This window comes from Chinchilla lanigera, unplaced genomic scaffold, assembly GCF_000276665.1.
Source record: "Chinchilla lanigera isolate Chin_1 unplaced genomic scaffold, ChiLan1.0 scaffold00038, whole genome shotgun sequence".
Lineage (NCBI taxonomy): Eukaryota > Metazoa > Chordata > Mammalia > Rodentia > Chinchillidae > Chinchilla > Chinchilla lanigera.
The window spans coordinates 11,761,099-11,788,312 of NW_004955439.1; the positions used below are offsets into that span (position 1 = coordinate 11,761,099).

At 50.0% G+C, this 27,214-nt stretch overlaps 1 protein-coding gene across 6 annotated transcripts; it reads left to right on the forward strand.

Moving 5' to 3' along the window:
• On the forward strand, positions 1 to 26,410 carry Zc3h12d (zinc finger CCCH-type containing 12D). Of its 6 annotated transcripts, none has more exons than XM_005390612.2 (6): positions 1 to 412; positions 7,644 to 8,027; positions 16,016 to 16,155; positions 19,448 to 19,682; positions 22,775 to 22,881; positions 23,488 to 26,410. In XM_005390612.2, exons 2-6 carry the CDS (start codon positions 7,714 to 7,716, stop codon positions 24,042 to 24,044), a joined length of 1,353 nt encoding a protein of 450 aa, XP_005390669.1. In that variant the 5' UTR covers positions 1 to 412; positions 7,644 to 7,713; the 3' UTR covers positions 24,045 to 26,410. The 6 variants fall into 6 exon arrangements, with proteins under 6 accessions (XP_005390669.1, XP_005390668.1, XP_005390666.1 ...); XM_005390611.2 differs by lacking the exon at positions 1 to 412 and adding an exon at positions 419 to 540; XM_005390609.2 differs by lacking the exon at positions 1 to 412 and adding an exon at positions 3,906 to 7,184.
• The last annotated feature ends 804 nt before the right edge of the window (positions 26,411 to 27,214 follow it).

Consider the following 27,214-nt stretch of genomic DNA (forward strand, 5'->3'; position numbering starts at 1 on the left):
TTGCCTTTTTCCTCTTGGATGCTCCTGGATTTCCTAGTGGCTTCCACCTTTCCTAGTGTCTGCCACCTTCCGGAGAGTTCGTTTTGCATGTGGCTGTTGAACTTTGATTCAGTGATTCATGCTGAGGCGAAAACACTAAGCTCGCCTCTCTTGTTTGATTGCTTTCTTCCTTTCCCCTTTAAAAAAAAAAAAAAACAACTCACAGCCTAACCACCTTTGCAGCTGAATGTGACTCTTCACACAGGAAGTGGAACGTTGGTATGAAGTGGCTTCCAGCAGTGATGTGGCCCAGACTGGCCGCCCTCTCCTGATCCAGGGACCCCTGGAGGACCGGACCCCTTGCATCAACGTGGAGGCTGTGGGGCAGCTGGGCCAACATCCACTGGGAGAACCAGAAGGACATACCCTGCTGGTGAGTGCGTGTGCCCAGGCCGTCGGTCAGCGTGGCAGACCGTGTGCAGACATCAGTCAAGAGGCTGGGAGCAGAGACTCACCCTTGGGGTGGGGTGGGAGAAGGGCCAGCTGGTGAGCAGTCTTTGGGTGAGTACTGTTCTGAGCAATCTGACTTCTCACCTGAAATTATTCTAAGCGCTCAAATTGTAAAATAGTTGTAAGCTTCTTAAATTCCTTGAGGGGCAATCCTTGTTCAGTTGTAGCAAGGATTTTATAGGGGAAAGATTAAGCTCTTCAGTTTAAGCAAAACCTCTGGCTGTGGTGTTTGCAGGCATTTTAAAGACAAAGGAATACAACTCAATTTACCCTGTCTTGGTGCTCGTGAAGCCTCCAGATAGTGGTTTGTTGGTAGCTAGTTTCCTGGGTGAATGCGGATCAGGGACTCTGGGCCATGGCCTCCAACACTTTGCTTCTAGAGGAGGGCCTTGTGAGCTTCAAGCAGGCTGATGAACAAATTGAACTCTTAAATCTGATTGTGCTGAAGATAATTTTGGCTAATTCCCTGCAGTCATTAGAAACCTCAGCTTTGCCTCCACAAGATTACTGATTTTTCTCCCGGGCCAGAGGATGCCTCTCTGAGAGTGCCAGCATCTGATACATGAGTAGATTGGGACATAGAATATAGGAGTGTTGTTCTGGAATGTGGATCGGGGCTGCAAATACCTGTACAACGTAAAGCTGTACAGAAGGTACAGGTAGCATATAGCTGTACAGAAGATCCTGGGACAAGTTTAAGGAGAAAAGAAATGGCCAGGCTGGCAGATTGATGCTCACAGCAGCATTATAGCAGTTGCTAAAAGTGGAAGCAACCAAGGTGTCCACTGATGGATGAATGGGTGAATGTCTAAACATAATGTGTGCTATATACGCTCAATGTTATTCAGTCTCAAAAAGGAAGGAAATTCTGACACATGCAGTAACATGGATGAACCTTGAAGATATTGTGCTAAGTGAAATAAACCATGACAAAAGGACACGTGGTATCTGGAGGGCTCAAATTCACGGACAGTGGAATGAATGGTGGCTGCCAGGGGCTGGAGGGCAGGGGAAATAGGATAGCGGTGTTTAATTTGTAGAGTTTTAGTTTTGCAAGATGAAAAGTGTTCCAGAGATGGATGATGGTGATAGTTGTCCAACATGTAAAGGGACTTAATGCTATGGAAATGTGTACTTAAAAATGGTGAAAATGATAACTTTTATATTTAATCACAATTTAAAATTAAAAAAAAAAAATTCTCTTTTTGCCTCTCTTTGACTTCCTCAAAATCTAACTGACAACTTTGTCAAGGGCCTGGAGATCTGAGCTGAACCACAAAACTTCTGCTTACACCCTGTTGAGAAACGGGGGCAGGCCCCCCTCCTCATCCCAGGGGCTGAGTTGTGGCAGCCTTTGTGTTGTGGATTTCTACAGAACTGGCAGAGGCCACATGGAAGGGTCTTGGGGGACAAGGACAAGATGCTGAATGTGCTCATTTGGGCCCTGAGCTGTGAGCTCATGGCAGCAGGCCATGTCACCTTCTGTCAGGGGTGATGGGAACTGTGGCCCTTTGCAGTCTGGTGTCTCCTGCTTACTTGCTGTGGGATATTGGGTAAGTCACTAAATCCTCTCTTTTCCTCAGTTTCCTCAGAGAAACTGCAACACGAGGAATGAGGTGGTGTTTTGCACCCCTCATTGGAACTTCCACACACAATACAGGAGGAAGCAGCTTGTAATCACAAAACACTGCACACAGGGGTCCACTGGTTCTCCGTGTCTTATCCATCTCCTTTTCTTCTCTTTCAGTTTTTCTTTGATTTCCTCAGGGGGTCTTTTGGTCCGAGGTTACAGACCTTTGACCTGGGGGTCTTCAGTCTGGTTGCTTGCTCGAGAAGAACCAGATCTGACCTGATTTCCCTTGTTCTGCCCATGGAGCTCCTCAGCCCCTCTTCCCTATTTCTGTGCCTTTGAGCTGTCTTTGACTTTGGATTCTACCAGAACACATGCCTGCAGTATGGTTGCCTTGTCTACAAACAACTAGGGAAGAAAATGTTGGAATGCTGACTATTGCAAGAGCTCATGAGGCAACTGTGAAGATGTTGTTACTAATCTTCTGTGTACTTTGTGACTTCCAGTCAAGATTGAGGAAGAAAACTGAGATGAGGTTGTTCAGACTTTCAGGTCTTAAAAATAGAAAGGCAAAGCAGCTGGGGTGGTGGAGCCCAAGGACCATCACATCCCTGGGGAGGCTTGTCACCTAGAGACCCAGGTTGGCTCCTGAGCACAGACCCCTACTGCCAGCTCTCCCTTAGGAAAAAAAAAAAGTTTTTTTTTTTTTTTTTTAAGGAAATGAAGTTTTGTTTTAAAGCTTCGAAGAGAAAAAAAGCCTCTAAAGAACGTGCATTCTTTCTTTTAATTTTATGTAAAAACAGCCATTTTGTTCCTCATAAAACTTTTGAAAGTTCTTCAGAAAGGGAGCCCCGGGTCTAACCGGTGGGCTCCGAGGAAAGCTGCAGCCATGAGCAAGGGCCTCACGTGGCCACTCTGCCTCTCCACCCAGGTCAAAAATTCAAATATTCTCATTGTGGAAATGTTCCTGTTTCTGTCACACCCAAATGCAGAGTTACAAAATAAACACAAGTTCTTCTTCTACCTGTTCCTTTGTGACTAAAGAAAAATCACCTGACCTAGTTGTAATTTGCTTTTTCCATTTCTGTAATAACAAGGTACTATACTGGGCCTGGGTGCAACTCAGAGTGGCAGAATTATTTTCAGGACCTACTGATTGTCAGTCTCTACTATTTACTAGCTATATAACCTTTACTCTGCACCACTCTGAGCCTCAGTTTCCTCACTCGTGAAAGGAGAAGCCTTGTTTGCTCCATCATCCTGCCGGGAATAGTAGGAAATTTAAGTAAGAGTCTCTGAAACAATGAAGAGCCACATGAATATAAACTTCTCAGTTTCTGTACTGTGTTGATCCTTCTGCTCTTCCCTTCTCTCTGTTTCTTCCAAAGCAAAATAAGTGCCACACAGGCATGAGCAGGGGGTGGTGGAGATGGATGTGGATGGGACCACAGGGCTTGGGAAGGCTTTTTGGAGGACCTGACAGTGGGCTTAGCCTGGTGAGAGGACAGCTGCTCCAGGCTTGGGAAGGGACCTGAGTAAAAGCCTTTAGGATCAGTGAGTGACTTCTTAGGGCTGATCTGTCAGGCTGGATGAGTATCATCTTCCTCTGTGGAGTTCGTCTGAAGTTGGAACCCAGCCCAAAGGACATCCTGAGAGAGAAAGAGTGTCACTAGGTACAGAGAGAAGGAGAGACTAGACCAGAGGCACCTGACCAAGAGATGGAAGTAGGTCAGGCCTGAAGGTGAGGCTTGCACTCTCGTATGCAAGTTTGGTCCCTTTCTCTCTATAGGGTGAGGAACGTGGAAGATCTTTTGGAGGAATGGAAGTCTTTGAGTGACACGTGAGTTGAATCTTGCGGTTTGCCAAGCCAAAAGGAGCATTCTGCGTAAAGAGAAAAAGCATGTGCATGAGAATATTCTGGAATTCTTAGGGAGCAGGGAGAGTTTCTCTGTGGATTTGGAGAAGGACTGGCTGGGCTGCGGGAGGATGGTGGGTGAGGTGGGCAGGGTCAGTTATATCACGGCACAGCTGATCAGAATTTGGTGTCTTTTTGCAGTCCACAGGGTTGGCAGAATGTACCTCTAAACGGGTTGATCTGAGGTATGATCGTAATAATAATGATGAATGTTTAAATTTTGAAAGTTTATTACAGTAAAAGACACACTGGCATTAGTCCCCTCAAAATAGTCCTCCCTTGTTCTACTTATGAAGTCTCCAGCCCACCTCCCCTGTTTCTGTCCTGTTGGGCTGTCTTTGACTTGGATTTTACCAGAACGCATGCCCGCAGTCTGGCTGCCTTGTCTACTAACTGCCATATTCCCCCCGGCTTTGAACACATTTGTCTCATCATTTTTGCCACGTTCTAAGGAGATTCTCTTTCATGAGTGTATTTCTGAGGTGTGATCAGAACTATGGTGAGTGCTGCACCCGAGTGCCGGCCAGCAGAAAGCCAGGCTCATAAAAGCATCACAGTGTGTCTTCATCCACCTCATTCACCACGTCTGACACCTGGCAACTTCTGGCTCCTCCCCAAAGTGAAGATGACCATGAAAATAAACATTTTAAATTGATTCAGGACATCAAGGACCCAGGTCAATGCAGATAAAGACACCCAGGAAAGAAGACTTCCAGAAATGCTTCAGAAAGTGCCAAACACAATGGAATCCTGTGCTTGAAGCGGGTGGTCATATTTTAAGAGAGATCAATGGCAAGATATCTTTCTCTGTAACAAAAACAAACAAAAATGAAACATTCACTGTATTTCTCAATCCTGCTTCATATTTGTATCAGCTTGTGTTAGAAACAGGACGCTGACTGCAAGTCAGGTTCAGGCAGATGCGCTTGAGGAAGGAGGCCCCGTGGAGGCTGTGTGCTTTGGCTAAGGGAGGAAGCAGGCTGGAGTGAGGCTTGAGGAGCAGGTAAGTCAAGGGAGATGGGGGTTGGGAGGGACAGGCTGAGGAGAGGAAAGACACCGGGCTTTTTGGACCCGGGCCCAGGAGAATGGCCACACATCTAAAGGCCAGCTACGTGGACCCATCTCCGTGGAAATATCTGTTGGAGTGGCTCTTGATTTAAGAAGAAACTTTTTGGTTTCAGAACTCTTTTGTACCCCTGAATATTTTGAAGGACATCCAAGAGCTTTTGTTGCTGAGGGTTATATCTACCTATTGAAATATACTTTGAAAAAAAGAAAAAAAAAAAAAAAGAAATATACTTTGTTAGAAACTAAAACTAAGAAATAGAAAATGAATCCATGTATTTTTAGACAGCAATAAGCCAATTAAACCTTTATGAGAACTCTATCTTCCAAAACAACACGAAAAAGGTAAGAAAAATGGTATGATTTTTTTCACGTCTCTTTATGTCTAGTTTCATAAAAGACAGCTGGATTCTCATATCTGCTTTTGCATTTAAACCATAGCAATACCATAGGACAGATAGCCTCTGGAATGTTTCATGGGATACTCATGAGAGGCAGAGGGTAAAATAAGCAAATTATCTCTCCGTATTACTATGAAATTGTTATTGAAATTATCGTTATGAAATTATGAGTTATTATATTTTTTACCTCATGGATTCCCTGAAAAAGTCTTGGGGCCTCCAGGGTTCTCTAGACTACCCTGTGAGAACCACTGAATTAGACACTTGGCAGTCTCTGTTGAATGCCAGCCTTCTGAGCTCCCGCAGCACTCCGTTTACGTAGTGTGCATGTGCGTGGCGTTGTGTGGTGTGGTTTACAGCTGTGTGTGTGCTCCGTAGGAGGTCGTGTAGGGGCTGCAGGATGGCCTGGGCAGGGGCTCTGCACTGAAGGAGGAGCAGAGGAAAGAGCTGGAAAGAGGTTGGGGGAGAATCAGGCCAAGCTAGGTAGTCTGAAGGGGCATACAGTTTCAAGAAGAGAAAGTCCCTGACTTTAAAATTGAAAATAATGAGTCAGTGTGGTTCACAGAGTCAAAAGGAGCAGACGGGTTGGGTGAGGCAAGGGTCGTGAAGATACTTTTGCACTTGGCAGTTAGAAGGTGACCCTGGGGGTAGTTTCAGTGCTTCAGCGGGGGTGGCACCATCCTGGGCAGAGATGGAGCGGGAGATGAGCGAGTGAGGACTGCAGCAGAGGCTGTCTATCCAGGGCTTGGTTGTGAAGGGCCCTCTGCGTGCCAGACCCTGACCTCGCTAGCTCTGCCCCAGCCCCTGTACTACAGGGAGAGGCCAGTGAGAGAATTCGAAGGCCAAGTGGGAGCCGGCACAGTCATGGATGCAGCAAAGGATTCAGATGGAAGAATAGGATAACAGGTGAGGGACCAGCAATGCTGAGAAAAGGACAACATAAAGAGAATGTGCAAAAATCTTCAGGGAGCAGGATTTCTAACAGAGAAAAATGGAAGACAACCTAAATTTCCATCCTTTGACATATGACTAAGCCATGGAAGGCAACATCCATCCATCCATCCATCCATCCATCCATCCATCCATCCATCCCTCAACAACTATACATTGAAATTCAGCTGTGCCAGGGCTGATTCAGATTCTAGGGATACTATAGGCAGCAGGACAAGTAAATTGTCCTGGAAAAAAATTTCCAAAATGCATTTGTAATAAGAAAGGGAAGTTGCCAAACAATATGTCCAGTGTGGCATCATTTATGTAAAAGTCAGACCAAACAACCCTAAAACAGTCTTTGTTTGTATCTATTAATTTTCAAGTTAAATGTGTAGAGAAAATGCTGAAGACATGCAAACATGAGCAGACTTAGCAAGGGAGGCCCTGGGGAGTCAGGGTCTGTAGTACTCTTTATACTCTTGTGTTGTTTGACTTTTTCACAGTAAATATATTTTCATGATTAGGGCTATATTTGAAATTTCTTTGGAAGGATGTAGATCTTTGCAGGTGGAAGAGAGATCAGCTTGTCCCAAGTGCTCATGTTGGTTTAGTCATCATCTCCTTCTGAAAATACCATAGTGAGAAATAACTATTTTCCAAAACAAAAGAATCAGTCCCCTCCCGCCACCTCATCACCCCACAGGTGTAGCCCAGGCAGTAATGCTGGAGAGGAAGGGTCTGATCTGGTCTCCTTCTGACTTCAAATATTTATCCTTCTCTGTGTCCACATTTCATCTTCCTGTGCGGACTGGTGAGTCACTGGACAAGGGCCAATGCTGATGACTTTGTTTCAAAGGTCCTATCTCCAAGCACACTCACGCTGTGAGGTCCTGGCTTTAAGAACTTCAATGTGGGAATCTGTGGGCCACCATCCAGCCCTGCACAGAGCCTCAGGCATATTTCCTTGGCCTGCTCTGAGTGCCGGGTGCCCTGCTCAGCACCTGCCACCCTGGGGTGTGGTTGGTGAACCCTGCACAGGCGCGTTGGGGTAAAGGCCTTTGAGAATGCACAAGCGCAGCAGTGTGATTGCATCTGCGGCTCCCCAACCACACTGAGCAACTGAAAATCCCCAAGGGGACCAGGCTTAAGGTGATTTCCTGACTGATAAGGCCGGAGCAAGGGAGTGTGTACACAGCTTGCCCTCAGTTACCTGGCAGCCTTGTTGCCACACTGCATAGAAAGCACCTGATGGACATTGTTTTTCCTTCAGCTCATGCCTGTGGGACTCTGCCAGGACGAAGCTGGGGGCAGGACCTACACAAAGTGCTGGCTGGTACAGTATGGAGCGCTCGAACAAGATGGAGTTCTTCCAGAAGCTGGGCTACAGCCAGGAGGATGTGGTCAGGGTGCTGGACAAGCTGGGTGACAGTGCCCTGGTCAATGACGTGCTGCAGGAGCTGATCCGGACAGGCAGCCGCCCTGCAGCTCAGGAGGTCCCAGACAGCAGCACTGGGCCCCTGCTTGTTCCCAGGGGCACCTGTGGGGCCCGAGACTCTGTCTGGCGGGGCCCAGGGCCAGCCCGGGAAGAGGACTCCTGTGACCTGGCCAGTTCTCTGCGTCCCATAGTGATTGATGGCAGCAACGTGGCAATGAGGTATTTTTCCTGCTTTCCTTCATTGAGTAGCTTGGGCTGGGTAGTGGAAGACTGACTCTCAGGAGGCCTGTGAATCATTCCTGCTTTCTATGGTTATTCTGAAGAACTTTGGGGCCAGTGGATCAGGCTTAGAATCCCTGTTCTACCTCTTAGTAGCGATGTGACCTTAAGTAAGGCACTCAACATCTCTGAATCTCCATTTCTGCATCTGCACTGTTGGGGATCAGCCCTCCTGAGAAAGTAGTATGAGAGTCAGGGCTGCACCACAGGCTGGGAACAAGCCCCTCTGGCCATGTGCAACAAGAGGGTGCTATTATTATTCTCACCTAAGGGAATCACACAAAAGCTTCCTTCCTCTGGGGAAGGCATGGGTACTGGGGAAGAACCCTGGGTCAGGTGTGGACAGATGTGGCCGCTTCTCTGGACCCTGTCCCTCACCAGCTGCATGACTCCTGGAAAACAAGAGTGCTCGGTTCCTCTTCTTTCTTCGTCTCCCTCAGGGATGTGAGAATCTTGTGGGAGAAAGAACAGAGCTGCCCTGGGAGCCTGCTGCTGGGGGTTTGCTGGGGAGGGGAGGTCTCAGTTCCCTTGTTGGGTTGGAGAGAAGTGTTTGTGGTCCCCTCTCCTCCCCTGAGCTGCAGACTGTGTCTTGACACCTTTGCATTCTGGGGATGTGAGCATCATGCCCTGAATGGCTGTTGGGCCTGGCTTGGCTGAACCCCACTGTGATAGTCTCTGTAGCCTCCCACGCCCCGCCCTGGGTGAAGAGATCATTGCTCAAACACGGGGGTTATTCTGCCCCTTGGCTCAGTTGCAGCCAGGCAAACACAGAGCCATAGGAAACTGTTCATGCACAGCTGCAAATGTGTGCTTCCCTTTTAAAAGCCGAGTTATGGGGAAGAATTCAGACAAGCACTTTCAGTGGTTCCCACCATGTCAACAAGGCATCCTCAAGTTTCCCCCTGGGGATTTGGGCTCACTCTGAATTTGCCTTTGGAGGACAAATAGCAGTTTGGAAAAAGGTTCCACACAACTGGGCCATCCTCGGTGCTGTCCTCCCACACCTGCATGTTTTGTCCTGAGAGCAGTGTGCCATTTTTTACCAGGCAGGTCTCCCGTCTTGTTCTGTCAACACATGATGAAGCCTAGAGTCCCAGGACTCTGGGAGGCTGAGGCAGGAGGATTGCAATCTGAGCTCAGTCTAGGCAACTTAGCCAAATCCTGTCTCAAAAATAAAAAAATGAAAGGGCTGGGGATGTAGCTCAGTGCAAAGGCTCTGAATTCAATCCCCAGTAACACACACACACACACACACACACACGCACACACGCAGTTGGTGAGCCTCTCTTTCCCTGGGACTGAGGAGCTGGCCCCTGGGATCGCTCTCATATTCTCATGCATGTTCCTTGTAGGGAAGCCTGTGGAATCCTGCTCCCAGATCTGGCACATTGTTGGGACTTGTAGGAATGCAGTAGGCTCTAAGGGTCCTGGAAAGAGCAGGAGGGAGCCTGGTCTCTGACTGATCTGGACGAGGCTCCTCTTTCTCTCTCTAGGCATCAATAGAAAGAGGGCCTTGCATGTAAAATGATAGCCATGTAAGTGAAAACATTCCCAGCTTTAAAAAATTTCCAGTTTCTAAAACAAAACAGTAGCATGGACACATGTAAAAGGTTACTTCTGAGGGTTATAGGAAAACATTAGCATTTTTTCTTTGGGGACCAGATAATATTTTTAGGAATTGTTATAGGGTGGCAGTGCAAGATTTTCTTTTGATGGGAGTCTCAGTTGCTGCCTGGAATTCCAATTCAAACTACATCCTTTTTTGGCACATGACCAAGAAGTGTCCTGGCTGACTCCATCTGGTCCCACCACCTCCACCGTCCACCTCTCACAGCTGCCATTGGTTTAATCTCGTGCTCAACCTGTGTGAGGGAGGGTGGAAACCCTTCTTCAGACTCACTGTGAGGAGCCAGTCAGAGCCTCAGTGTTTGCACACACTTGCTGCCCACGAAACACCTCAAGTAACCAGAATGCATTTTCTCTGTGTGTTCTCTATGTATGTACATGAACATACTTCCACATGTGTCCACACACATGCAAACATGCACACCTTCCCCCTGCGTCCCAATAGTTAGGAAAAAGGGACAAATTATACAACCACCTGACCATGGGACTTAATTGTTCCCAGCAGAGGCAAGTTCTGGGAGAGAGAGAGTCTGAGGTTCCATCCCCTTCCCTGTCCCTTCTACAGTGGCATCTACCGTGTCCTCCAATCGGAGTTTCAGCAGAAGCCATTCCCCTGGGCTCTGCCAGATCCTGTGATTGAGATCTCGGCAGAGGCTGCCCCTTTATAAGTGATGGCTGGTTGAAACCCAAACTGGCGTGTCATTATCTGCTGACCCCATTGTTCCAATAACCTGAGAAACAGGGTTTCTGGAAGCTCTCCTCACTGAGGTTTGTAGTATGGAGACATCCACATCTTCTGGTTTTGAAGGTGAGGCTGCCCTTCAGAGGGCAAGGAGGAGATTGAGGCTGAGTGGGACACGTGCCCTTTCTTCCCTCAGCAGATGAGAAGTGCAGCTTCTGTTGACAAGAGCACCCGCCGGAGTGTCTGCCGCTGGCCGTGACTCTGTCCCCTGGAGCCTGCAGCGGCCTGCGCCTGTGCTCACAGAGAACAGTAGCCTGCCTTTTTAGTACAGGTTTTTTTCCATCATGACTTAGGGGAGTTGTGTTTTGTGGGTCCTTATAGACTAGCATCTGCTCTAGTTTCCTCCTGCTGTTTGCTGGCTTCAAACAGCCTGCATTTGTTCTCTTCCAGGTCTGGAGGCTGCAAGTCTGATACAGGGCTCCAGGGCTAAACTCAAGGCACCGGCTGAGCTGGGTGTCTTTCTGGAAGCTTGAGGGGGGTGCAGAGTCTGTTTTATTTTTCTGCATTGCTGACTTGTGGCCTTTTCTTTCAAGTGGGGCTTGAAAAAATACACGCCACGAAGCACTTGTGTACACATATCTGTGTTTCTCTGAGAAGGTCCACAGCTTTCAGTAGATATTTAAAAGGCCTGTGATCCCCCAAATGTTAGGGACTGCTCATGCAGAATGAGAAACTACCAGTGATGTTGTGCTTTATAGCCAGGGATTTCTTTTTCTCTGCTTTTTAGGAGGCACTAAGCTGCGTGTCCCTGGTGAGTGAGCTCAGGGGGCGTTTGTGGTGAGTGAGCACGGGAGCATTCGAGTGGTCATCAGTCCTTGTGCTTGGTCTTCTCTCGTTCAGGAAGGGACTTGATGGGCCAAGGTCGACACTGGTTGGGTCAGCCCTGACCTCTGTGTGTGCTCCCACTAATGTTGCCCGTGCAAGATGATCTGGGGCTTCTCTCCCGAAGGTTGCAGGACTTTTGGCTCAAGTGTGTTGGTTGTGGCTGAGCGAAGGCCTGTGCTGACTGCGTTTCTGTAGGTTCATAGACCAGGTTGCTGCCAAGGGCTTTTGATAAACCATGGGATGTATTTGTTCAGGGATTTGGGCTCTACAAAACATTCTACCCTTGAGGCATTTAAGTAGGACAGACCTAAGAGTGTAGCAATTCCATACAGTGGACTTAAAGACCCTTCTGTCTCCTCACTGTAGCAATGCAAAAAGTCCACCGGGCTCCTATAAGCAGGACTAATGCTTTTTTCCCCATGCATCAGCAGTGAGTCAACTTCTCTTTTTCTTGTTCCGGGGGTTGAACCCAAGGCCTTTGCACTGAGTTATAGCCCCCACCCATTTTCAGCCTATGTGCTGCTGAAGTGAGCGTGCCTAGCCCTTTTTAAAAACCTTAATTTAATTTTAGTTTGAGACCTGGTTTTGCCACATTGCTCAGCTTGCACTCAGACTTGTGATCCTCCTGCCTCAGCCTCTCAGAATGCTAGAATTATAGGTGTGTACCACCATGCCTGGCTGCAATGAGTCAACTTTAATAAGAATTCTATGTTGCAAAGTGGGTGAGCACGCATCAGTTCAGGATCTGAGGAGCCAGGCTTAGGTCAGAGTCCAGAACTGGAGACAGTTCAGTGCCTGAAGGTCTGAGTTTGGACTTTAACCCAGGGCTGCCGGAAGCAACTCTCTGCTCTGCAGGAAAGTTTTAGTTGGAGCTATCTGCTAGGGCAGCCACTTGCTGCACGTGGCTACCCAGCACTGGAGAGGCGGCTAGGATGATGAAGGAACTGAATTTTAAATTGTATTTCCCTTTCATTCGTTTGACATTAAATAGCCAAGTATATGAAGCTGTGCAGCTCTGGGTTTTTAGTTGACCAGCTGTGTGGCCTTGGCGAGTCCTTGACTTTTTCGAGTCCTGTTTACACAGTTAAGAGGTTGGACTAAACAATCACAAATGGCTTTTTCATCTCTGACATGCTGAGGGTAAAGATAATTATTTCACGTGTGTTAGAAAGACACAAGCATATCTTCCTTTAAAGGAAGTTCTCTTTTTCTTCAAAGGTTTAGAGAGAGAGAGGGAGTAAGCAACTTGCCTGCCATCACAGAGCAGTGAGTTAGCTCTGGATCCACTGCTCCTTCCAAAGTTGCCCGTTACCTCTAGCAGTTTCCATACCTGTGGCTCTTCCCGGATCTGGCCTTGGAGAAGGCCTGGTGGTAGGAGTCCCTGGCCTTTGTTCCAGTGCCAGAGCCTACCAGTGCTGACCAGAGCCCAACCCAAGCAGGATGACCCTGGACCTGCCAGGGGCAGATAGGACGTGCAAGGCCGCTGCTCCCTTACCAGGGCTGCAGGGCTGGTGCCCAGGACCCACTCCTGCCTGCTGCTGCCAGTGCTGGGCCTCAGGTGCCACATGTGCCTTCCGTGGTGGATCTGAGGGACCAGCAGCCCAGAGCCATGTTTTCAGGTACAATCCCTGTATCTTCAAGGTGTGTGTGTGTGTGTGTGAGTGAATGAGAGAGAGAGACAGAGAGAGAGGGAGAGGCAGAGGGAGAGAGAAAGTGCTTGGGTCATTCAGCTGAATGAATACCTGAGTTGCTAGACACCTGACTTTAAAAGCAAAATGTCCAGCAACTTTTTAGAGAGCAGGAAACTCTCAGGGTGACCTGTTAGCAGCTGCATCATGGTGTTTGGGAAGAAAGTGGCTTCCCAGGAGCCACGGTGCAGCATTTTTTTTTGCAAAGCCCGAGAGCTCACAGCACCCAGCCACTTTGCATTCTGTAGGCAAATCTAGCAATGGTGGGCTTCAAGCCTCCCATTGGAGGGAAGTCACCTGAGAATTTCACTTCCTCTTACTGCTTCCGAGCAGCGTTTCATTTCAACGTGTCCTCCTTTGGGGTATGTTGGACTTTTTGTTTGTGTTGCTGTCTACACTTTAAATCTCTCAGGAAACCTGGCAGATTCTGCTTCTTCTAGAGGAAGGAACTGGTTGGTAAAAAGAGTCTGGGTGGGAATAGCACCTGCGTTCATCATGTACCTTTCTGCGGGCTGTAAGTCGTGGGAAAGATGCAGGTGTTCGCTTTTGGGCTGGGGGTCAGACTGGCTTCTGAGCCCCTGAATCTGTTCTGATCAACTTTAGCCTTGGAATCCTAATGAAGTCTGCACCCATTTCTCCTTTATAAGTTGAGGGCACCCAAGGCAGCCCCTGCCCACCTCCTCTCACCCTGACTTGCTCTGGAAGAGATTTCCTGGGAGAAGGTTCAGAGTGCTGGCAGTTTCATGCCAAATAAAAAACAGCGGAAACAAAGGTGTCCGTTTATCTCTCAGGCAACGATGAAGTCATTGTTCCTCGTCTCTCCCACTCTACACCCAGCCTTGCTCCCAAGGGGTTGTTTTGTGAGGGGTTGTTTTTTGCAGCAACTTCCCGGGTACCAGTCAAGGATCCCACGGTCTACAGGATGGTTTGGTTCCTATAAATGACAGCGCCCCAGGGATGGCTGCCCCAGGCACAGCTATCACATTGGCATAACTTGCTTCAGGCACCAACCCACTTCTCCTTTCCGCCCTCACGTTATTCAAAACCTCTGGGCTCTCATTTCCTTGTCCCATCAGCCTGTTGCCCATAAACCAGCTCCCAGTGCTGGGCAGTAGCCCAGGAAGGCTCCTTCCTGCGGAGCATTTAACCTTGGGTGGCTCCTGCTCCTTGGAGCTGCCCCTGGGGCCCAGGGGTCTTGGTGCCAAGGGAGGAATAGTTTGTCGCCAATGATCAGGCTCAGAGGGCAGGGGCACTAGATCAGAGCCAGGCACATTGCTTTATGTCAGTTCCTCAAGGGTAAAATGAGGGTGAAGGTCACTTCCTCAAGGACTTGTAGTGACTAAATGAGATGTTCACAGTGTTGTTTTGAGCTGCACAGAAAATGCTTACCTTATTCTCCATGATACAGGTAACCCCCCCGCCACCCCGCCCCGTTTCCAGGTAGGCATTTGCTGGTGCCACCGTGGTGGCATCTCTGTGTCTTTTCTTCTGGGTACCTCAGGCTCAGGTTTCCCTTCTCTACCCCTAGTCCTCTTTCAAGTGGCCTCTGGGGTCTCTGAGACTTGGGGTTGGCTTGGATAGGGTTCCTGGCCCTCATTCACGTCTGAGCAGCCAGATGAACACAGGAGTGTCATTGATCCCCTTTGGCATTTTGGTGGCTTACAGTGCTCTCTCTTGGCAGGCACTGGTCCACCGTAGGGGTCAGACCGGACCTGCAAAGAGCCTGGGTGTTGCTTCAGGCTCACCTATTGACCATTTCCTCTAAGGCAGCCTTGCAGAACTAGGATTTCTCTGAGCATGTGCAGCCTGTGAGGCTGAGCTGGGAAACCAGACTTCAGCCTCCTGTTCCCACGGATATTTCTACATCCCCCTCCTCTCTGGGCTCAGTGGGAGTGAGGGGCAGTGACCTCCTTGCTCATCCGCATCTCCTTTCCTCTTCCAGCTTCCCCTGGGACAGAAGGGACTAGTGTTTCACCTCCCATCTTCTTGAGTGCTGTCTTAGTTACTTTTCTCATTGCTAAGACAAAAAACCCAACAGTAAAGGTTAAAAGAGGAAAGGTTTATTTCAGCTCATAGTTTGTAGAGGTTTTAGTCCATAGGCAGCTGGCTCCAAGGCAGAGTGATATGGCAGAGGGGCATCGCAGAGGAGAAACAGTCCATGGCAGGCCAAGTGGGAGGCATCGAGGCAGCAAGCAGCAAGGTTCCCTTTCCCTTTTATCTCATCCAGGCTCAATGCCTTTTGGGTGGTACTGTCCACACCCAGGGTGGGCCTTCCAGTTATCTACACCCAGAACTATGTTAGACCCATCAGTGGACAAATTAGAACCACATATCCTTAACCCAAGTATCACTTAGTTTAGATCCAGCCAGCTCCAAAAAGCCCCACCTCTGAGTGCAGGAAGCTTTGGTGGGACAGCTAGATACAAGCCATGACCAGTGTTTTCTCCTTACTGTTTATACAAATCTCCTAGTGCAGCCTTGATGGCCAAAGCACTGTATTCCCTTTACCAGGAGACGCTCCATACCAGGCTGCAAAGCCTGCGCTCTCACTCATTATTGAAGCTGAAGGAATTCTGCAAGCTCTCTGGTACCTCTGCAGAGCTCCACTTCCTTTACCAATGATAGTGCTTCATAGACCCATGTCTGTCCTAAGCCCCCTGAGAAACTAACAGGACAGGTCACACATGTAGGAAAGCATGGTAAGGAAAACTGAAGTGTGGTTCCCTTCCAGACTCAGGCTGACTGCCCCCTGCCAGGCTTTGTAGGGGCTTCCGCTCTTAAGAACCTGTCCCTCCCTCAGTCTCCCCTGTCCTCCTATCCCTTGAAATATTCTCCCCATGGAGCCAGAGTGCTATGTCCTTATCACCAGCTTCCTGTTCTAGTCATGGGCTATAGTTTGTATGAAGAAGGCACCACTGAATCTTTAAAATGCAGATCTGCCTGGTTCCTCCTCGGTAAAGAGACTGTGATCCAGGATAGTCCCAGGAGAAATCACGCTTAGAAACCCTTCCTGTGTCTGCTCAAATGTCTTTGTCTTCCTATCATAGCCATGGAAATAAAGAAGTCTTCTCTTGCCGGGGAATCCAGCTGGCTGTGGACTGGTTCAAGGACAGAGGACACACCTACATTAAAGTTTTTGTCCCATCCTGGAGGAAAGAGCCATCCCGATCTGATACCCCGATCAGAGGTAAGCTGGGCTGGTGTACGCTTGAGGGATGCTGTGTACTCTTCCTTGGTAATGCTCCCCCAGTTGTGGTTGGTTATCCTTCTAGTGTCTAGTTTGTTGGTGTCTGTTAAAAACTGCATGAAATCACTGGCCATGACTGTTCAGCCCTAGTCAAATACTTGACATATAGTAGATACTAAAAAAAATAGTTGAATAAATGAACAAAGAAATTACTCAGTCTTTTAGTATGAATGCTTAAGTTCCCAAAATGATGGTGTCTTACCGCTTTTAACACTGAAGAGAGGCTGGCACTGCATTCCACCCTACAAGTACATAGGATCAGAAAGAGAACCTCACTCTGCTAGGTACTGTTTATTATTTACTGAATAGCTAGTCCCATCTCTTCCTTTAAAACAATTGGTAATTGAGACCCAGGAAATTCTTTAATTCTTATATTAGCTAAGAATATTTTAAGCAATAAATAATTGAACAGAGTGGTTTAAACCAACAGGGTTTTGTTTGGCTTGGTTCAGCTCTGGGATAACAGGAAGTCAGGTAGTCAGGCCTTTGTTGGCACGCTTTCAGCCAAGCCAACACCCGGAGGCCAGCCTCTTGGTCGCTCTGGGAAATTTCCTTGGCGTTTCCTTCTTGTCTTTTTTCCAAAAGTTTTTGTCCTTGTTTGGGGTTTGTTTTTAATTCTATCAGTGGTTACCAGTTTCTTCTTTTGTCTCCTTTACCTTTTCTTTATTTTTAAAATAAAAATGTTATTCTTGTCTTAGGGCTGCCGTATCTTCCTGAATATTTCTGTAGTAATATAGACTTTTTAAGAAGTTCTCTTAATTTCCACAAATGCTTTTTTCTCTCCGTCTCTGTCTCCCGCTCCCTCTCCCTCTTTCCCCTGGAAGTCTGGTGATAATCTACCCCTGTGCAACCCCTGGGCTTTCCTCCCAGCATAGGGACCTTCCCCTAAAAGGTAGGTCTGACCCTTGGTGCCGACCTCCTTCCATACACCTGAACGGGGCAGGCAAGCAGCGGGCACCTCTGCCCACCAAGTGTCCAGTGCCACAATGATGGGAACTTTATTCTAGGGGAGCAACACGATGGGACCTTCCTCCTTCCTTTATTTACAGTTTTGGGGTAGGAAGTGAGTGCAGGTGCCCACCCTTGGGCACCCGCCATGAGTAGCCCTCCCAGGACCCAGCCTGCCCTGGCCAGCGTTCACCCTCCCATGGCCTGGACTGCTCCGTGGCTGCACAGGGAAAAGGGCCCCTGGCTCTGCTTCAGCCTTCTGTGCACACTCAGGGCTGAGCTGCCCTCCCTGCTCTGCAGTCAGTATGGTCCTCTCTGCCTTCCGTCCTAGATTTTATCAAAATCCTGCATCTGCTGTTGTTCCCAAACCCATTTTTAATGATGGAGCCCCTATTGATACCTCTTAGCTGTAATTTCAGTGGAATTTATGGGAAGAAAGGAGGATACTTCCTTCTGTTCAGTTGTCCATTATGAACTGGTTACTCCCAATAATTCTTTATGGCATGAACATGGAGAATAGTGTCTTTCAACCATTCATTCCATGTGTAAATATAATATAGCTAAAGAGTAGGAAAATTATTTGGGGGTACAAAAAGAATTTTGAATCAAGCTAGCATAAGGGCAATACTATGGGGAAAGATGAATAAAAATCTCACAAAAGAAAAAAATAAAGAAAGAACAAAGAAAAAGAAAAGGCATGTCTCAAGCTGGGGGAGGCTGCACATCACATATTATCGATGAAGGATTAATATTTAGATTTATGGAGAACATCTTCAAATTAACGAGACAAGCACAGTGAGCCAATAGAAAAATGAACTAAAGCAAGAATGAGTCTTTCATAGAAGAGAAAACATAAATGACCAATAAACGTAGCAGAGATGCTCAGTCTCATTAGTAACTAGACAAATGCAAAATAAAACCACCATAAAAGGGCACTTTATATTCAGCAGATTGACAAAAGAAAATTATTAGAGAATTTCTAAGGAACATTCTAGAGAGTTCCTTGGACTTCTGTGCCAGGGGCTTACTCACAAGCTGACTGCAGTGAACACGAAACAGCCAAACTCCACCACCCATGGTCAATGGAAAAAGCAGTTGTTTAAGTGCGGGCAGAATCCAATTCCGTTTGTGCAGAGTTCCATGTGTAGCCATGTTGAAAATGGTCCTCACACGTATGTATTTCTAAATTAAAACAGGGAATTATGGTTTATAAAACACTGTGCTATAAAATATGAATTTCCTTAAGGGGAATGGAGAGGACTGTGAACAGGGAGGGGCAGCAGGCACTTCCCAGGCACAGCCCGCCTTGTGCTTCTCAAAGTTTATGGCATTTTGATTGCACTTTGTACCACAAATACTTTCCGTATCTTCTTAAAGTCTGCAAATCATGTCATACTGGAAGGGACTTAAACTTAAGGGAAGAAATAATTTATGAAGAATATACGTTTGCAAGTTCTAAGTAACTATTACGTGGAAAAGAGATTTTCCCTGCAAGTCCCAAAAGGCAAATCTAAGATCAAACAGTGGCCCTTGCCAGGGCGCAGACAGCAGCGCCTGCTAGGAGAGACACTGCAGTGTTTGCACCACCTCCTTCCCAGTGTCTGCCGGACCTCTCACCCACCTGAGCTTGCTCAGTCTGCTCTCAAGCACACAAGACAGGCAAAGGAGGTGTCATCACCTCATTTTATGACTGTAGCACCTAATGTGAGAGGGGGGTAAGGAGCTGGCGCTGGTCTCTGAGCCCAGCCTACGTATTCCGAGTTCCAGACGCTTCCTCTTACATTCTTAAGTCACTCAGAGGTGTCCGTTGCAGGATGCTTCAGCTCACAGGTGGCCAAGCAGACTCTTGTGGGATCCTTCTCAGTGAAGGCCCCCCAGGAGCTTTCCGGATGGATGCCAGGCTGCTGATCATCGCCAAGGCATCACCAGGGTTCCAGTTAATACAGGATGTCCACCTCAGGAGGTCCCGGTGTCTACCACTGTAGGACCAGTGTGGCATGTAAACCTCAAAAGGACGAGAGCTGTGGCTGAAATCTTCTAAGGAGGCTCTCACGGGTTGAGTACCATATTCTAGACTCTGTCTTAACCCAGGTAGCAGAAACCAAAAGCCATCTTGGCCTGGGGCTGCTGGAAATTCCAGTGAAGTTTAGAGGGAAAAGTGAGCATCAGGAGTGGGAGGAGAACCTGGTGTCCGCTCCCTCCCCTGCTTCCATCTGACCACTGGGGCAGGGCGGGAGGAGAGTGGCAGCATGGCCCTGACTGTGGTCTCCGCTTGTGACCCCAGAGCAGCACGTGCTGGAGGAGCTGGAGCGGCAGGCGGTGCTCGTGTACACCCCGTCCCGCAAGGTGAACGGCAAGCGGGTGGTCTGCTATGACGACCGCTACATTGTGAAGGTGGCCTATGAGAAGGATGGTGTCATCGTCTCCAATGACAACTACCGAGATCTGCAGAGCGAGAACCCTGAGTGGAAGTGGTTCATTGAGCAGAGGTTGCTCATGTTCTCCTTTGTCAATGATAGGTATGGGGCAGAGGGCCTGGCACCAAGGGCTGGGGTGACAGCAGAAAGCTGTTCCTATGACTAGGCAGAACTAGGTTGGGGTCACGGGCACACCCAGCTTTATAGATGGAGCTGGCCTGTCACTCACTCAGCCTCCCCGGGCCATAAGAGGCTTCTGTTGCTCTGGGTTTCTTCTCTTTTGTGACAACTTCCTGGTGGGTCCTTTCACGCACAGGGCAGTTTGGTCCCTGACCTTGCAGTTCCCATGGCAAATTGCCCAGCAGGTAGGCCAGGGTGTGTGCTTGGTGCACTAGAAACTTCTTTTCTTTTCTTTTTTTTTTTAACTTGTTTTATTTTAGAATTTAATCCTCACTGGGCATGGTGGTGCATGCCTGAATTCCCAGCACTTGGGAGGCTGAGGCAGGAAGATTGTTGAGTTCGAGGCCAGCCTGGGCTACAAGTGAGCTCAAAGCCAGCCTGAACTGCATACTTATACCCTGCCTCAAAAAGACGGAAAAAAAAAAAAAAAAAAAAGAAATAGAATTTAATCCTCCAAATAAGACCTCTGAAATAGTCATCCAGAAAAAAATCTGGACTTCCGTTGTATTTCCTTTCACTTATGTTAGGGTTTCTTTTGGTCTGGTTTTTTTTTTGGTACCAGGAATCAAACTCAGAGCATTGAGCTCACCAGGCAGGCGCTGCACCACTGAGCTACTTCCCCAGGCCTATTTCAGGTTTTTAAAAAAGTTCTGAATTACACATGGGAGTAGGGTAGACAGTCTTTTCTTTAGGCAGTAAAGACCTTAAATCTGCCTGAAAATGGCTGTCCACACGCCTCTTGGTTGAACCAGTCATGAGAACCTGTCAGTCTGCTTGGCTTCGAGGACCCTGAATCGGGTCAGCTCTGCACCAAGTGGCTGTGGCTGGGGAAGGGAAGGATGCCAGGGTCACAAGGCATAAATCTGTCAGCAGGCACTGGGTGAGGGCCCTGACCCGGAGCTAAGGAGGGGAGGAAGTGATGGCTTGTCCGCTGCAAACGTGCCTGGGCATTCATGGGGAGCCCGGACTGTGGGCGTGGGCCTGGGGAACAGACTGGGGTGGCACAGCAAGCAGGGACACCATTCCCACTTCAGTTTTTGTCCCAGGCAGTGATGGTTCAGCTCCGATTCTGGGCTCTTCAACTAGTTTTTTGGGGTATGTTTTTCCAGAAGCGCCCCAAGTCCAGAAGGGCAGCGACTGTATCTGCCAGGTCCCAGCGTGCCCGGCACGGAAGAACCAGCGTCACAGGAATGCATGAGTGAATGAGTGCACGGCTGAGTGAATGAACAGCTGTGGGGGCGGTGAAGGGAGGAGAGGGGAGAAGAGGCCACCTGCTCACAACGGGGCGGCTCTCGACCCTGGAGCCAGGGAGGCCTGGCTGTGCTGTGGGAAAGCTGGGGTTCGGAGCGGTCAGTGGGTCATGGCCACCAGTCACCCACGGCTGAAAGTAATAGTATCTGTGAAATCACTATGGGACTAGAGAATTGTGCCCCAAACTAATAACTGTTCTTCCAAGGCCAGATGGGGGCATGGCACCCCCGGGGTACATTGTTGCCCCTTCCACTGTTGCTGAGGGGGTAGAGATGGCCTCCTGAGCCCCAGGGCAGATGCACACCAGCAACGACCCGATGGTCCTTTCCAGATGCACAGGGCCAGCTGCTCTCCCTGTCTAGCTTTGGCCTAGACATCTGGCAAGCTTGTGACTGTGGGTTCCAGAAATCCTCCCTGGGGGCTGATGGGTCATGGTTGCCTCTGGCCTGGCGACAGCCAGGGGCCCGGGCCAAGTCTGTTGGACACACTGGTCTTTGCTAACGGCGGTCAGGCCGTGTCTGCCTTCCTGAGCGTGAGTGAGGGCATGTCCACAGGGCCTTCTTGGCACAGTTCCTGCTCCCGAGAGAACGGGAGGTGAAGCCTTTGGGAACTTTCAATAACTGTAGTGGGCGGGTCCCCAGATTTTGGGTCAGGGCCCAACTCTGAGAAGCTGGCTGTCGAGCTTGGCGCTGAGCCGTGGAGACTGCCCTGGGCCAGGACCGCCCAGCTCTCTGCAGGGCGGGACTTTGTTGTGACTCTGTGACTCTTGGGAGGGAGGGGACAGCAACCCATAAAACAACCCCTCCTCCCCTGAGATTCCATTAGATTCTAATCCATTAAAATCCATTAGCTCTTCCCCCATTTAGAAGCTCCCATTTAGGACCTCTGTATAGCCTGGAAAGGTCTCCTGGGAATAAAAGCATTCTTTTAGAAAGGAAGACCTCACGAAATGGGAGTTTTCCTGCTGAGGCGCTTTATTTTTCCCTTGGATCCCTGAGCACCCCGCGTGTGCGTTCCCTTTCCTTGTCAGGGCTCTGTGCCAGGGAGGAGGAGGCACAGGCTGCTGTCAGAGAACCACATGTGCGGAGAGAGCTAGGGAAGCCGGATGGCGCCCAGAAACCCTGGGTTGGCCGAGGAGGGGCCTCGGTGGTGCTTTGGCTCTGTGTTCCGGCTGCTTCTCCGAGGCACCGGCTGGTGCTTGCGACTGTCAGCGCTGACCCTTCGCCTGCACATCCTGAGCTGAGTCTGGCATGGGGCAAGGCAAGCAGGAGAAAGGGGCCTACATCTCCAGGAGCTCACAGAGCCCCCAGACCTGCTGGCCGCCTTCTGTTAACCCCATGGCGGTTGCCCCCTGTGAGGACAATGGGAACCTGGAGCATGGAGGTGCAGCAATTATGCTGCAGTTTTCCTGGATAAAAATCACCTGGGAAATTGTTAAAATGCAAATTTCTGAAGGGCTTCAGATTATGATTAAACAAGTGAGTGTGACCCCTGAGGCTGCCTCCATAGGCAGTTGCTGGGTGATTCTGTGCCGCTGGCTTGCACCACGTGGGGTGGAGGTCCGGGGACGGCTGGGGCTGTGCTGTGTTCTCAGGCTCAGGGTGAAGGGGGTGAGCTGTTAAAGATGTTCTGACAACTGCCCTGGGTGCATGGCGCCATTTGGTGCTTGCTGGGCGGCCTGGGCCTGCACCCCAGCTCCCATACAGAAGCCAGTGGCGAGTCCCCTTTGGTCTAGCGGTCACCCCTCTGTGCTTCTTCCCTAGGTTCATGCCTCCTGACGATCCCCTGGGCCGCCATGGACCCACCTTGAGCAACTTCCTGAGCAGGAAGCCGAGGCTCCCAGAGCCATCCTGGCAGCACTGCCCCTATGGTGGGTAGTGCCCAGGGCCTTCTGATTCCTGTTCAGGGACTGGCAGGAGCAGCAGAGGGGCAAAGTCAAAAGTGCTGGTCTGGCAGTCAGGAGCCTGGGTCTCCTCCCCAGTTCTGCCCTTGACCGGCTGGATGCCCCTTCAGAGGTAGCTTAACCTCTCTGGACTGCGGTTTCTGGGCAGGGCTGCTGTGAGGCTGAACTGACGTCTTAGACACTTGCATGGAGCTTTGGGGCCGGATGCTGGAGTCACACGTGGGACAAGGATGGCCATGTACCCCTGGGAGGTTCTCAGCCCTTTCACTGTGTCCCATCTTGCCCCACTGTCGCCCCTAAGTCTACCCAGCAAAAGAATCCATTGAGAGCAGGGATTTTACCCCAGCTGACCTTCTCGGCAGCTTTCACTAACCTGCTTGGGAGTCACTGCGCTTAGAGCACCGTTGCTCATCCTGTAAGCAGCAGAGGGTGCTTCCTGCCTTTGCCAGGCCCGGACCCCAGGCCTTTTTTGGGGACTTCGGGAGGAGAAGCCAAGGCCAGGCACTGCTGCAACTGCAGGCCTGTCCCTGCCTCAGGTCTCACTCTGTGCCCTCTCTGCTCTGCCCCTTCCAGGCAAGAAATGCACCTACGGCATCAAGTGCAAGTTCTACCACCCGGAGAGGCTGCACCGCGTGCAGCTGGCGGTGGCAGACGAGCTGCGCGCCAAGACGCGGGCCCCGCCGGCTCCTCAGGAGCCCGGCACGCACAGCCTTGCCCCCGCGGCCCTGGCCGCCCTGCGAGGGGGCTTCTCGCGGTTGGCCGTCAGCGACAACTGGGTACCCACAGGCGGTGGCATGGGCAGCGCCGGGCAGCAGTGCCCCGGAGAGCTGGGGCCAGGCCTGAGCAGCCTCCCACCCCAGCGGAGCCCGAGCGCCCCTGGCAACCTCCCGTCCCAGCTGTGTGCACAGGCCCAGCAGTGGGGCACACCCGGCTCCAGGGTCCTGCTTCTCCCACGCAGCCCGCCTGAAGACCCTTGGGCCCCACCGCCCAGCTCGGACAGCTTTCTGGGTCGCTCGGTCTGGGCAGAGCCAGTATGGGGCGACAGCGCCCTTGGGGGACCTTATGGTCTGCGCTCCCCCCAGATGGAGCGCAAAGTAGAAGCGCATGCTCCAGCAGCGTCTTTCCGCTAGACCTGGCGGACCCCGGGGTGGCCTGGATCCCAGTTCCTTCCCACTGGGCCAGGCGCATCTGGCTCAGGCAGACATGGGACAGGGCTGGTCCCAGTGAGTGGCTTAGTTTTGCCTGACAACTTCAGGAAGTGGACCGATTGATGGTTGCCAGCCTGGGCCTGAGTCCACTCCAACAGGACCTCTTTTCTTTACATTGGTCAGAAGATCTGCTTTCTCCTCTTTGACAGCAGGTGCCCCCATGGTGGCACTTGGTGACCCTCACTGAGGGTCTGCACCGTGCGGGGAGCCTTGGTCTAAAACATCTGTTTGTGTCCAGCTGCAAGTGGGTCACAAAATCAATTCAGTGTTGGCGGCACACTTGTAATCCCAGCACTCCGGGAGACGGAGGCAAGAGGATTGCAAGTTTGACCCCAGCCTGGGTGATTTAATAACTTAGTGAGACCCTGTCTCAAAATAAAGACATTTGAAAAGGGCTGGGGGTATATTTTAGTGATAGGCCTTGGGTTAAATTCCTAGTACCAAGAAAGGGAAAACAATTCAGTGGGTCATCTCCACACATGAACAGAATAGGACATATCAGAACATACCCCCTGTAATCAGGCTGAGTATAAGCTCATTTCTAGATGTGCGTGCCTGTGCAACTTGGAAAGCCGTGTAAACTTGATGTGATTCATGGTTGAAAGTTTGAAAAAAGTTAGTGAATGATCATGAATTTCATTGCATCAAATAATGTTTGAAATACGTACTCTGGTGGCCAGGGGACGTTTGCTATGGGAAGTTTTCAGGTTACCCATTGCTAACCTCATCCACAAGGGGACCCAGCACTGCAGTGTGGCTGTGTGGGATTGCCAGAAGGTGGGGCCACTTGACCCCCAGGGCCTGCTCAGGGGCCCTCTGCCCCCATCTGTGCACAAACATGGCACCACTTAAATATCACACACATACACACTGCACACCACACATACACTGCACACCACACATCACAGTGCACACCACACGTCACGCCGCACACCACACATACACACTGCTTCGCTCAGTGTTTGGGCTGTCTGTTTTTTTCACCCACCCAGCACAGTAGTTTCTGGCACGAGCGCTTCTAAACCATACCTTACAGTAAACCTGGGCCCAGGAGTCAGAAGTTTCTGCCCAGGAACGTTCAGGTGCATCAGCAGAGAGCCGGGCCCTCGTGGGGGATTTATTGCCACTATGGAGTTGTTCTGTTTCCCCCAGACAGCTACTGCTGTGTTCGCGGGAGAAGGGGACAGCCCATTGGCACTGGACAAGAAATGAGACAGTGCTGCCGGAGCGTGGAGGCCACACTGTCAGCGGCCCTGGCATGCCCGGGCGGCACCCACCCGTTCTGGTCGTCATGACCGCCTTCGAGATGGTGGCTCCCATGTTTGTTAGGGGATTGGTAGCTCAGCTATTCAGGGAGCATGTGGGCATCTGCCCGTGGAATGTGGTCCTCAATGCCCTCAAGTCCCTGCTGCCTGGCAAGAGCATGGAGAAACTCCTTCCAGTTCATTCCTGGGCTGAACTGCACGTGTGGCTGGCACAGCCAAGGGGGTGCCTCAGAGAGACGCCTTCCAGCTCTTTTATTCACGGTAAATGCTGTCCTCTGGGCACACCGCAGTGATATGCTGCCATTCTGCGCCTTTGTGGTACTGGGGATTGAGCCCAGGGCCTCCTGAATGCTAGGTAGGCACTCTGCCACTACGCTATACCCCCTGCCTTTTTTCTTTTTGTATTTCAACACAGGGTTTTGCTAAGTGGTCAAGGCTGACTTCAAACTTGTGGTCTTCCTTCCTCAGCCTCCCCAGTAGCCGGCATTGCAAATGCTCAGTGTCTTCTCTTTAACCCCTGTTCTTACCTGGCCCGAGCCAGGTCTATTCCTTACTTCCTTTTCCTAAGGAGAATGCTGTGCCCACAAGGCTGCCTTCCCATTTGGGGGTCTCTGCTCTGAAGAGGCTCGCTCATCCCAGGGCAGGTGGGTTTGCCTCACGCCTGTGTCCTCTTGACGTGATGAGCGTGCTGGCTGAGCAACCTTTGGTTTCTCTGGCTTTCTGTCCTGATGGAGAATCACTGGATCGCTTATTTACAGTTGGAAATGTTTAAACTGCTTCCTTTGAGGACAAGTTTGAGTTTTAGTAAGCTGTAAAGCTATTATGTTTGGTTCAATGGGATGAAGATAAGTGCCCTGCTCAGGAAAGGTGACAAAACAGCACATTTCAAGTGTAATCCCCTTTGGAATTTTTCCAAAGTCTTAGTATGTCTTTGTGACACAAAACATAGATGGCACTGGTAAATGGAATGTTCCTACTTGCGTGGCGGTTACTGTGCTCCAGAAATAAAGCCCTTTTACCACACTTGGACTCAACTTGTATATCAGTTTCTCCCTCTCCTCCTCCCCTGGGTTTTCACATGTTGAGTACTGTGAGTGTGAACGCTGAGGTGGTGGCCAGTTTTGCAGTTACTGATTGGTACTTTGCTTCCCCAGGGGCTGCATTCGAGGGGCTGGAATCCCGCCCTTCTCAGAGAGGTGGCCAGGCCAAGGGCAAGCACACACCTTTGCTGGTTGCTCCCAAGAACACGGGCTGCTCACCTGTTTGCTAGACTTTTAAATCCTCACCACAGACCTATGATTGGCCTCAGACAGGAAGCTCTGCTCATATGAATCTGCAGCCGAGTTCTTGATTGCTCCTATTAGAAAGGCTCCATCTGGAAGAGAGGTTGAAGCCAAATTGCAGGGTGCTGGGGCTTGAGGGGCAGAAGCAGGCACAGCCACTCCTATCGGCACTGCCCAAAGAAAGTGAATCCCAGCTTTGCTTTTACACAGAGCTCGGATGGGAAGGATGCGCCAGCTGCTGGGTGTGGTATGGTGGAGGTGAGGCTGCAGAGGTTGATGGTCTGTCTACCTGTAGGGGTACGACAGGGGAAGATTACAGGAGAGTGTGTGTGGGGGGGAGAGACGTTAAAGGATAAGGAAGACACAATACGGGGCCAATGGAGAAAGGGGTCCTGGGAGCTGGAACAACTCACTGGCCTCCCAGATTCTACCACAAGGGACTGCACAGAGCTGGGACCAACTACATACTTCATGGAGTTTTGTGAAAAGTTAAAATGCTGGGCCCTTTGTTCCAAATGATTAAGAATTTCCAGATGGTGATAGC

Bases quoted from the DNA above. Each gene is read 5' to 3' on its own strand.
- Zc3h12d (XM_005390612.2), top strand. From the start codon at position 7,714: ATGGAGCGCTCGAACAAGATGGAGTTCTTCCAGAAGCTGGGCTACAGC. The intron at 8,028-16,015 runs GTATTTTTCCTG...TTCCTATCATAG, and splicing joins GGCAGCAACGTGGCAATGAG to CCATGGAAATAAAGAAGTCT. The intron at 19,683-22,774 runs GTATGGGGCAGA...CTTCTTCCCTAG, and splicing joins TTCTCCTTTGTCAATGATAG to GTTCATGCCTCCTGACGATC.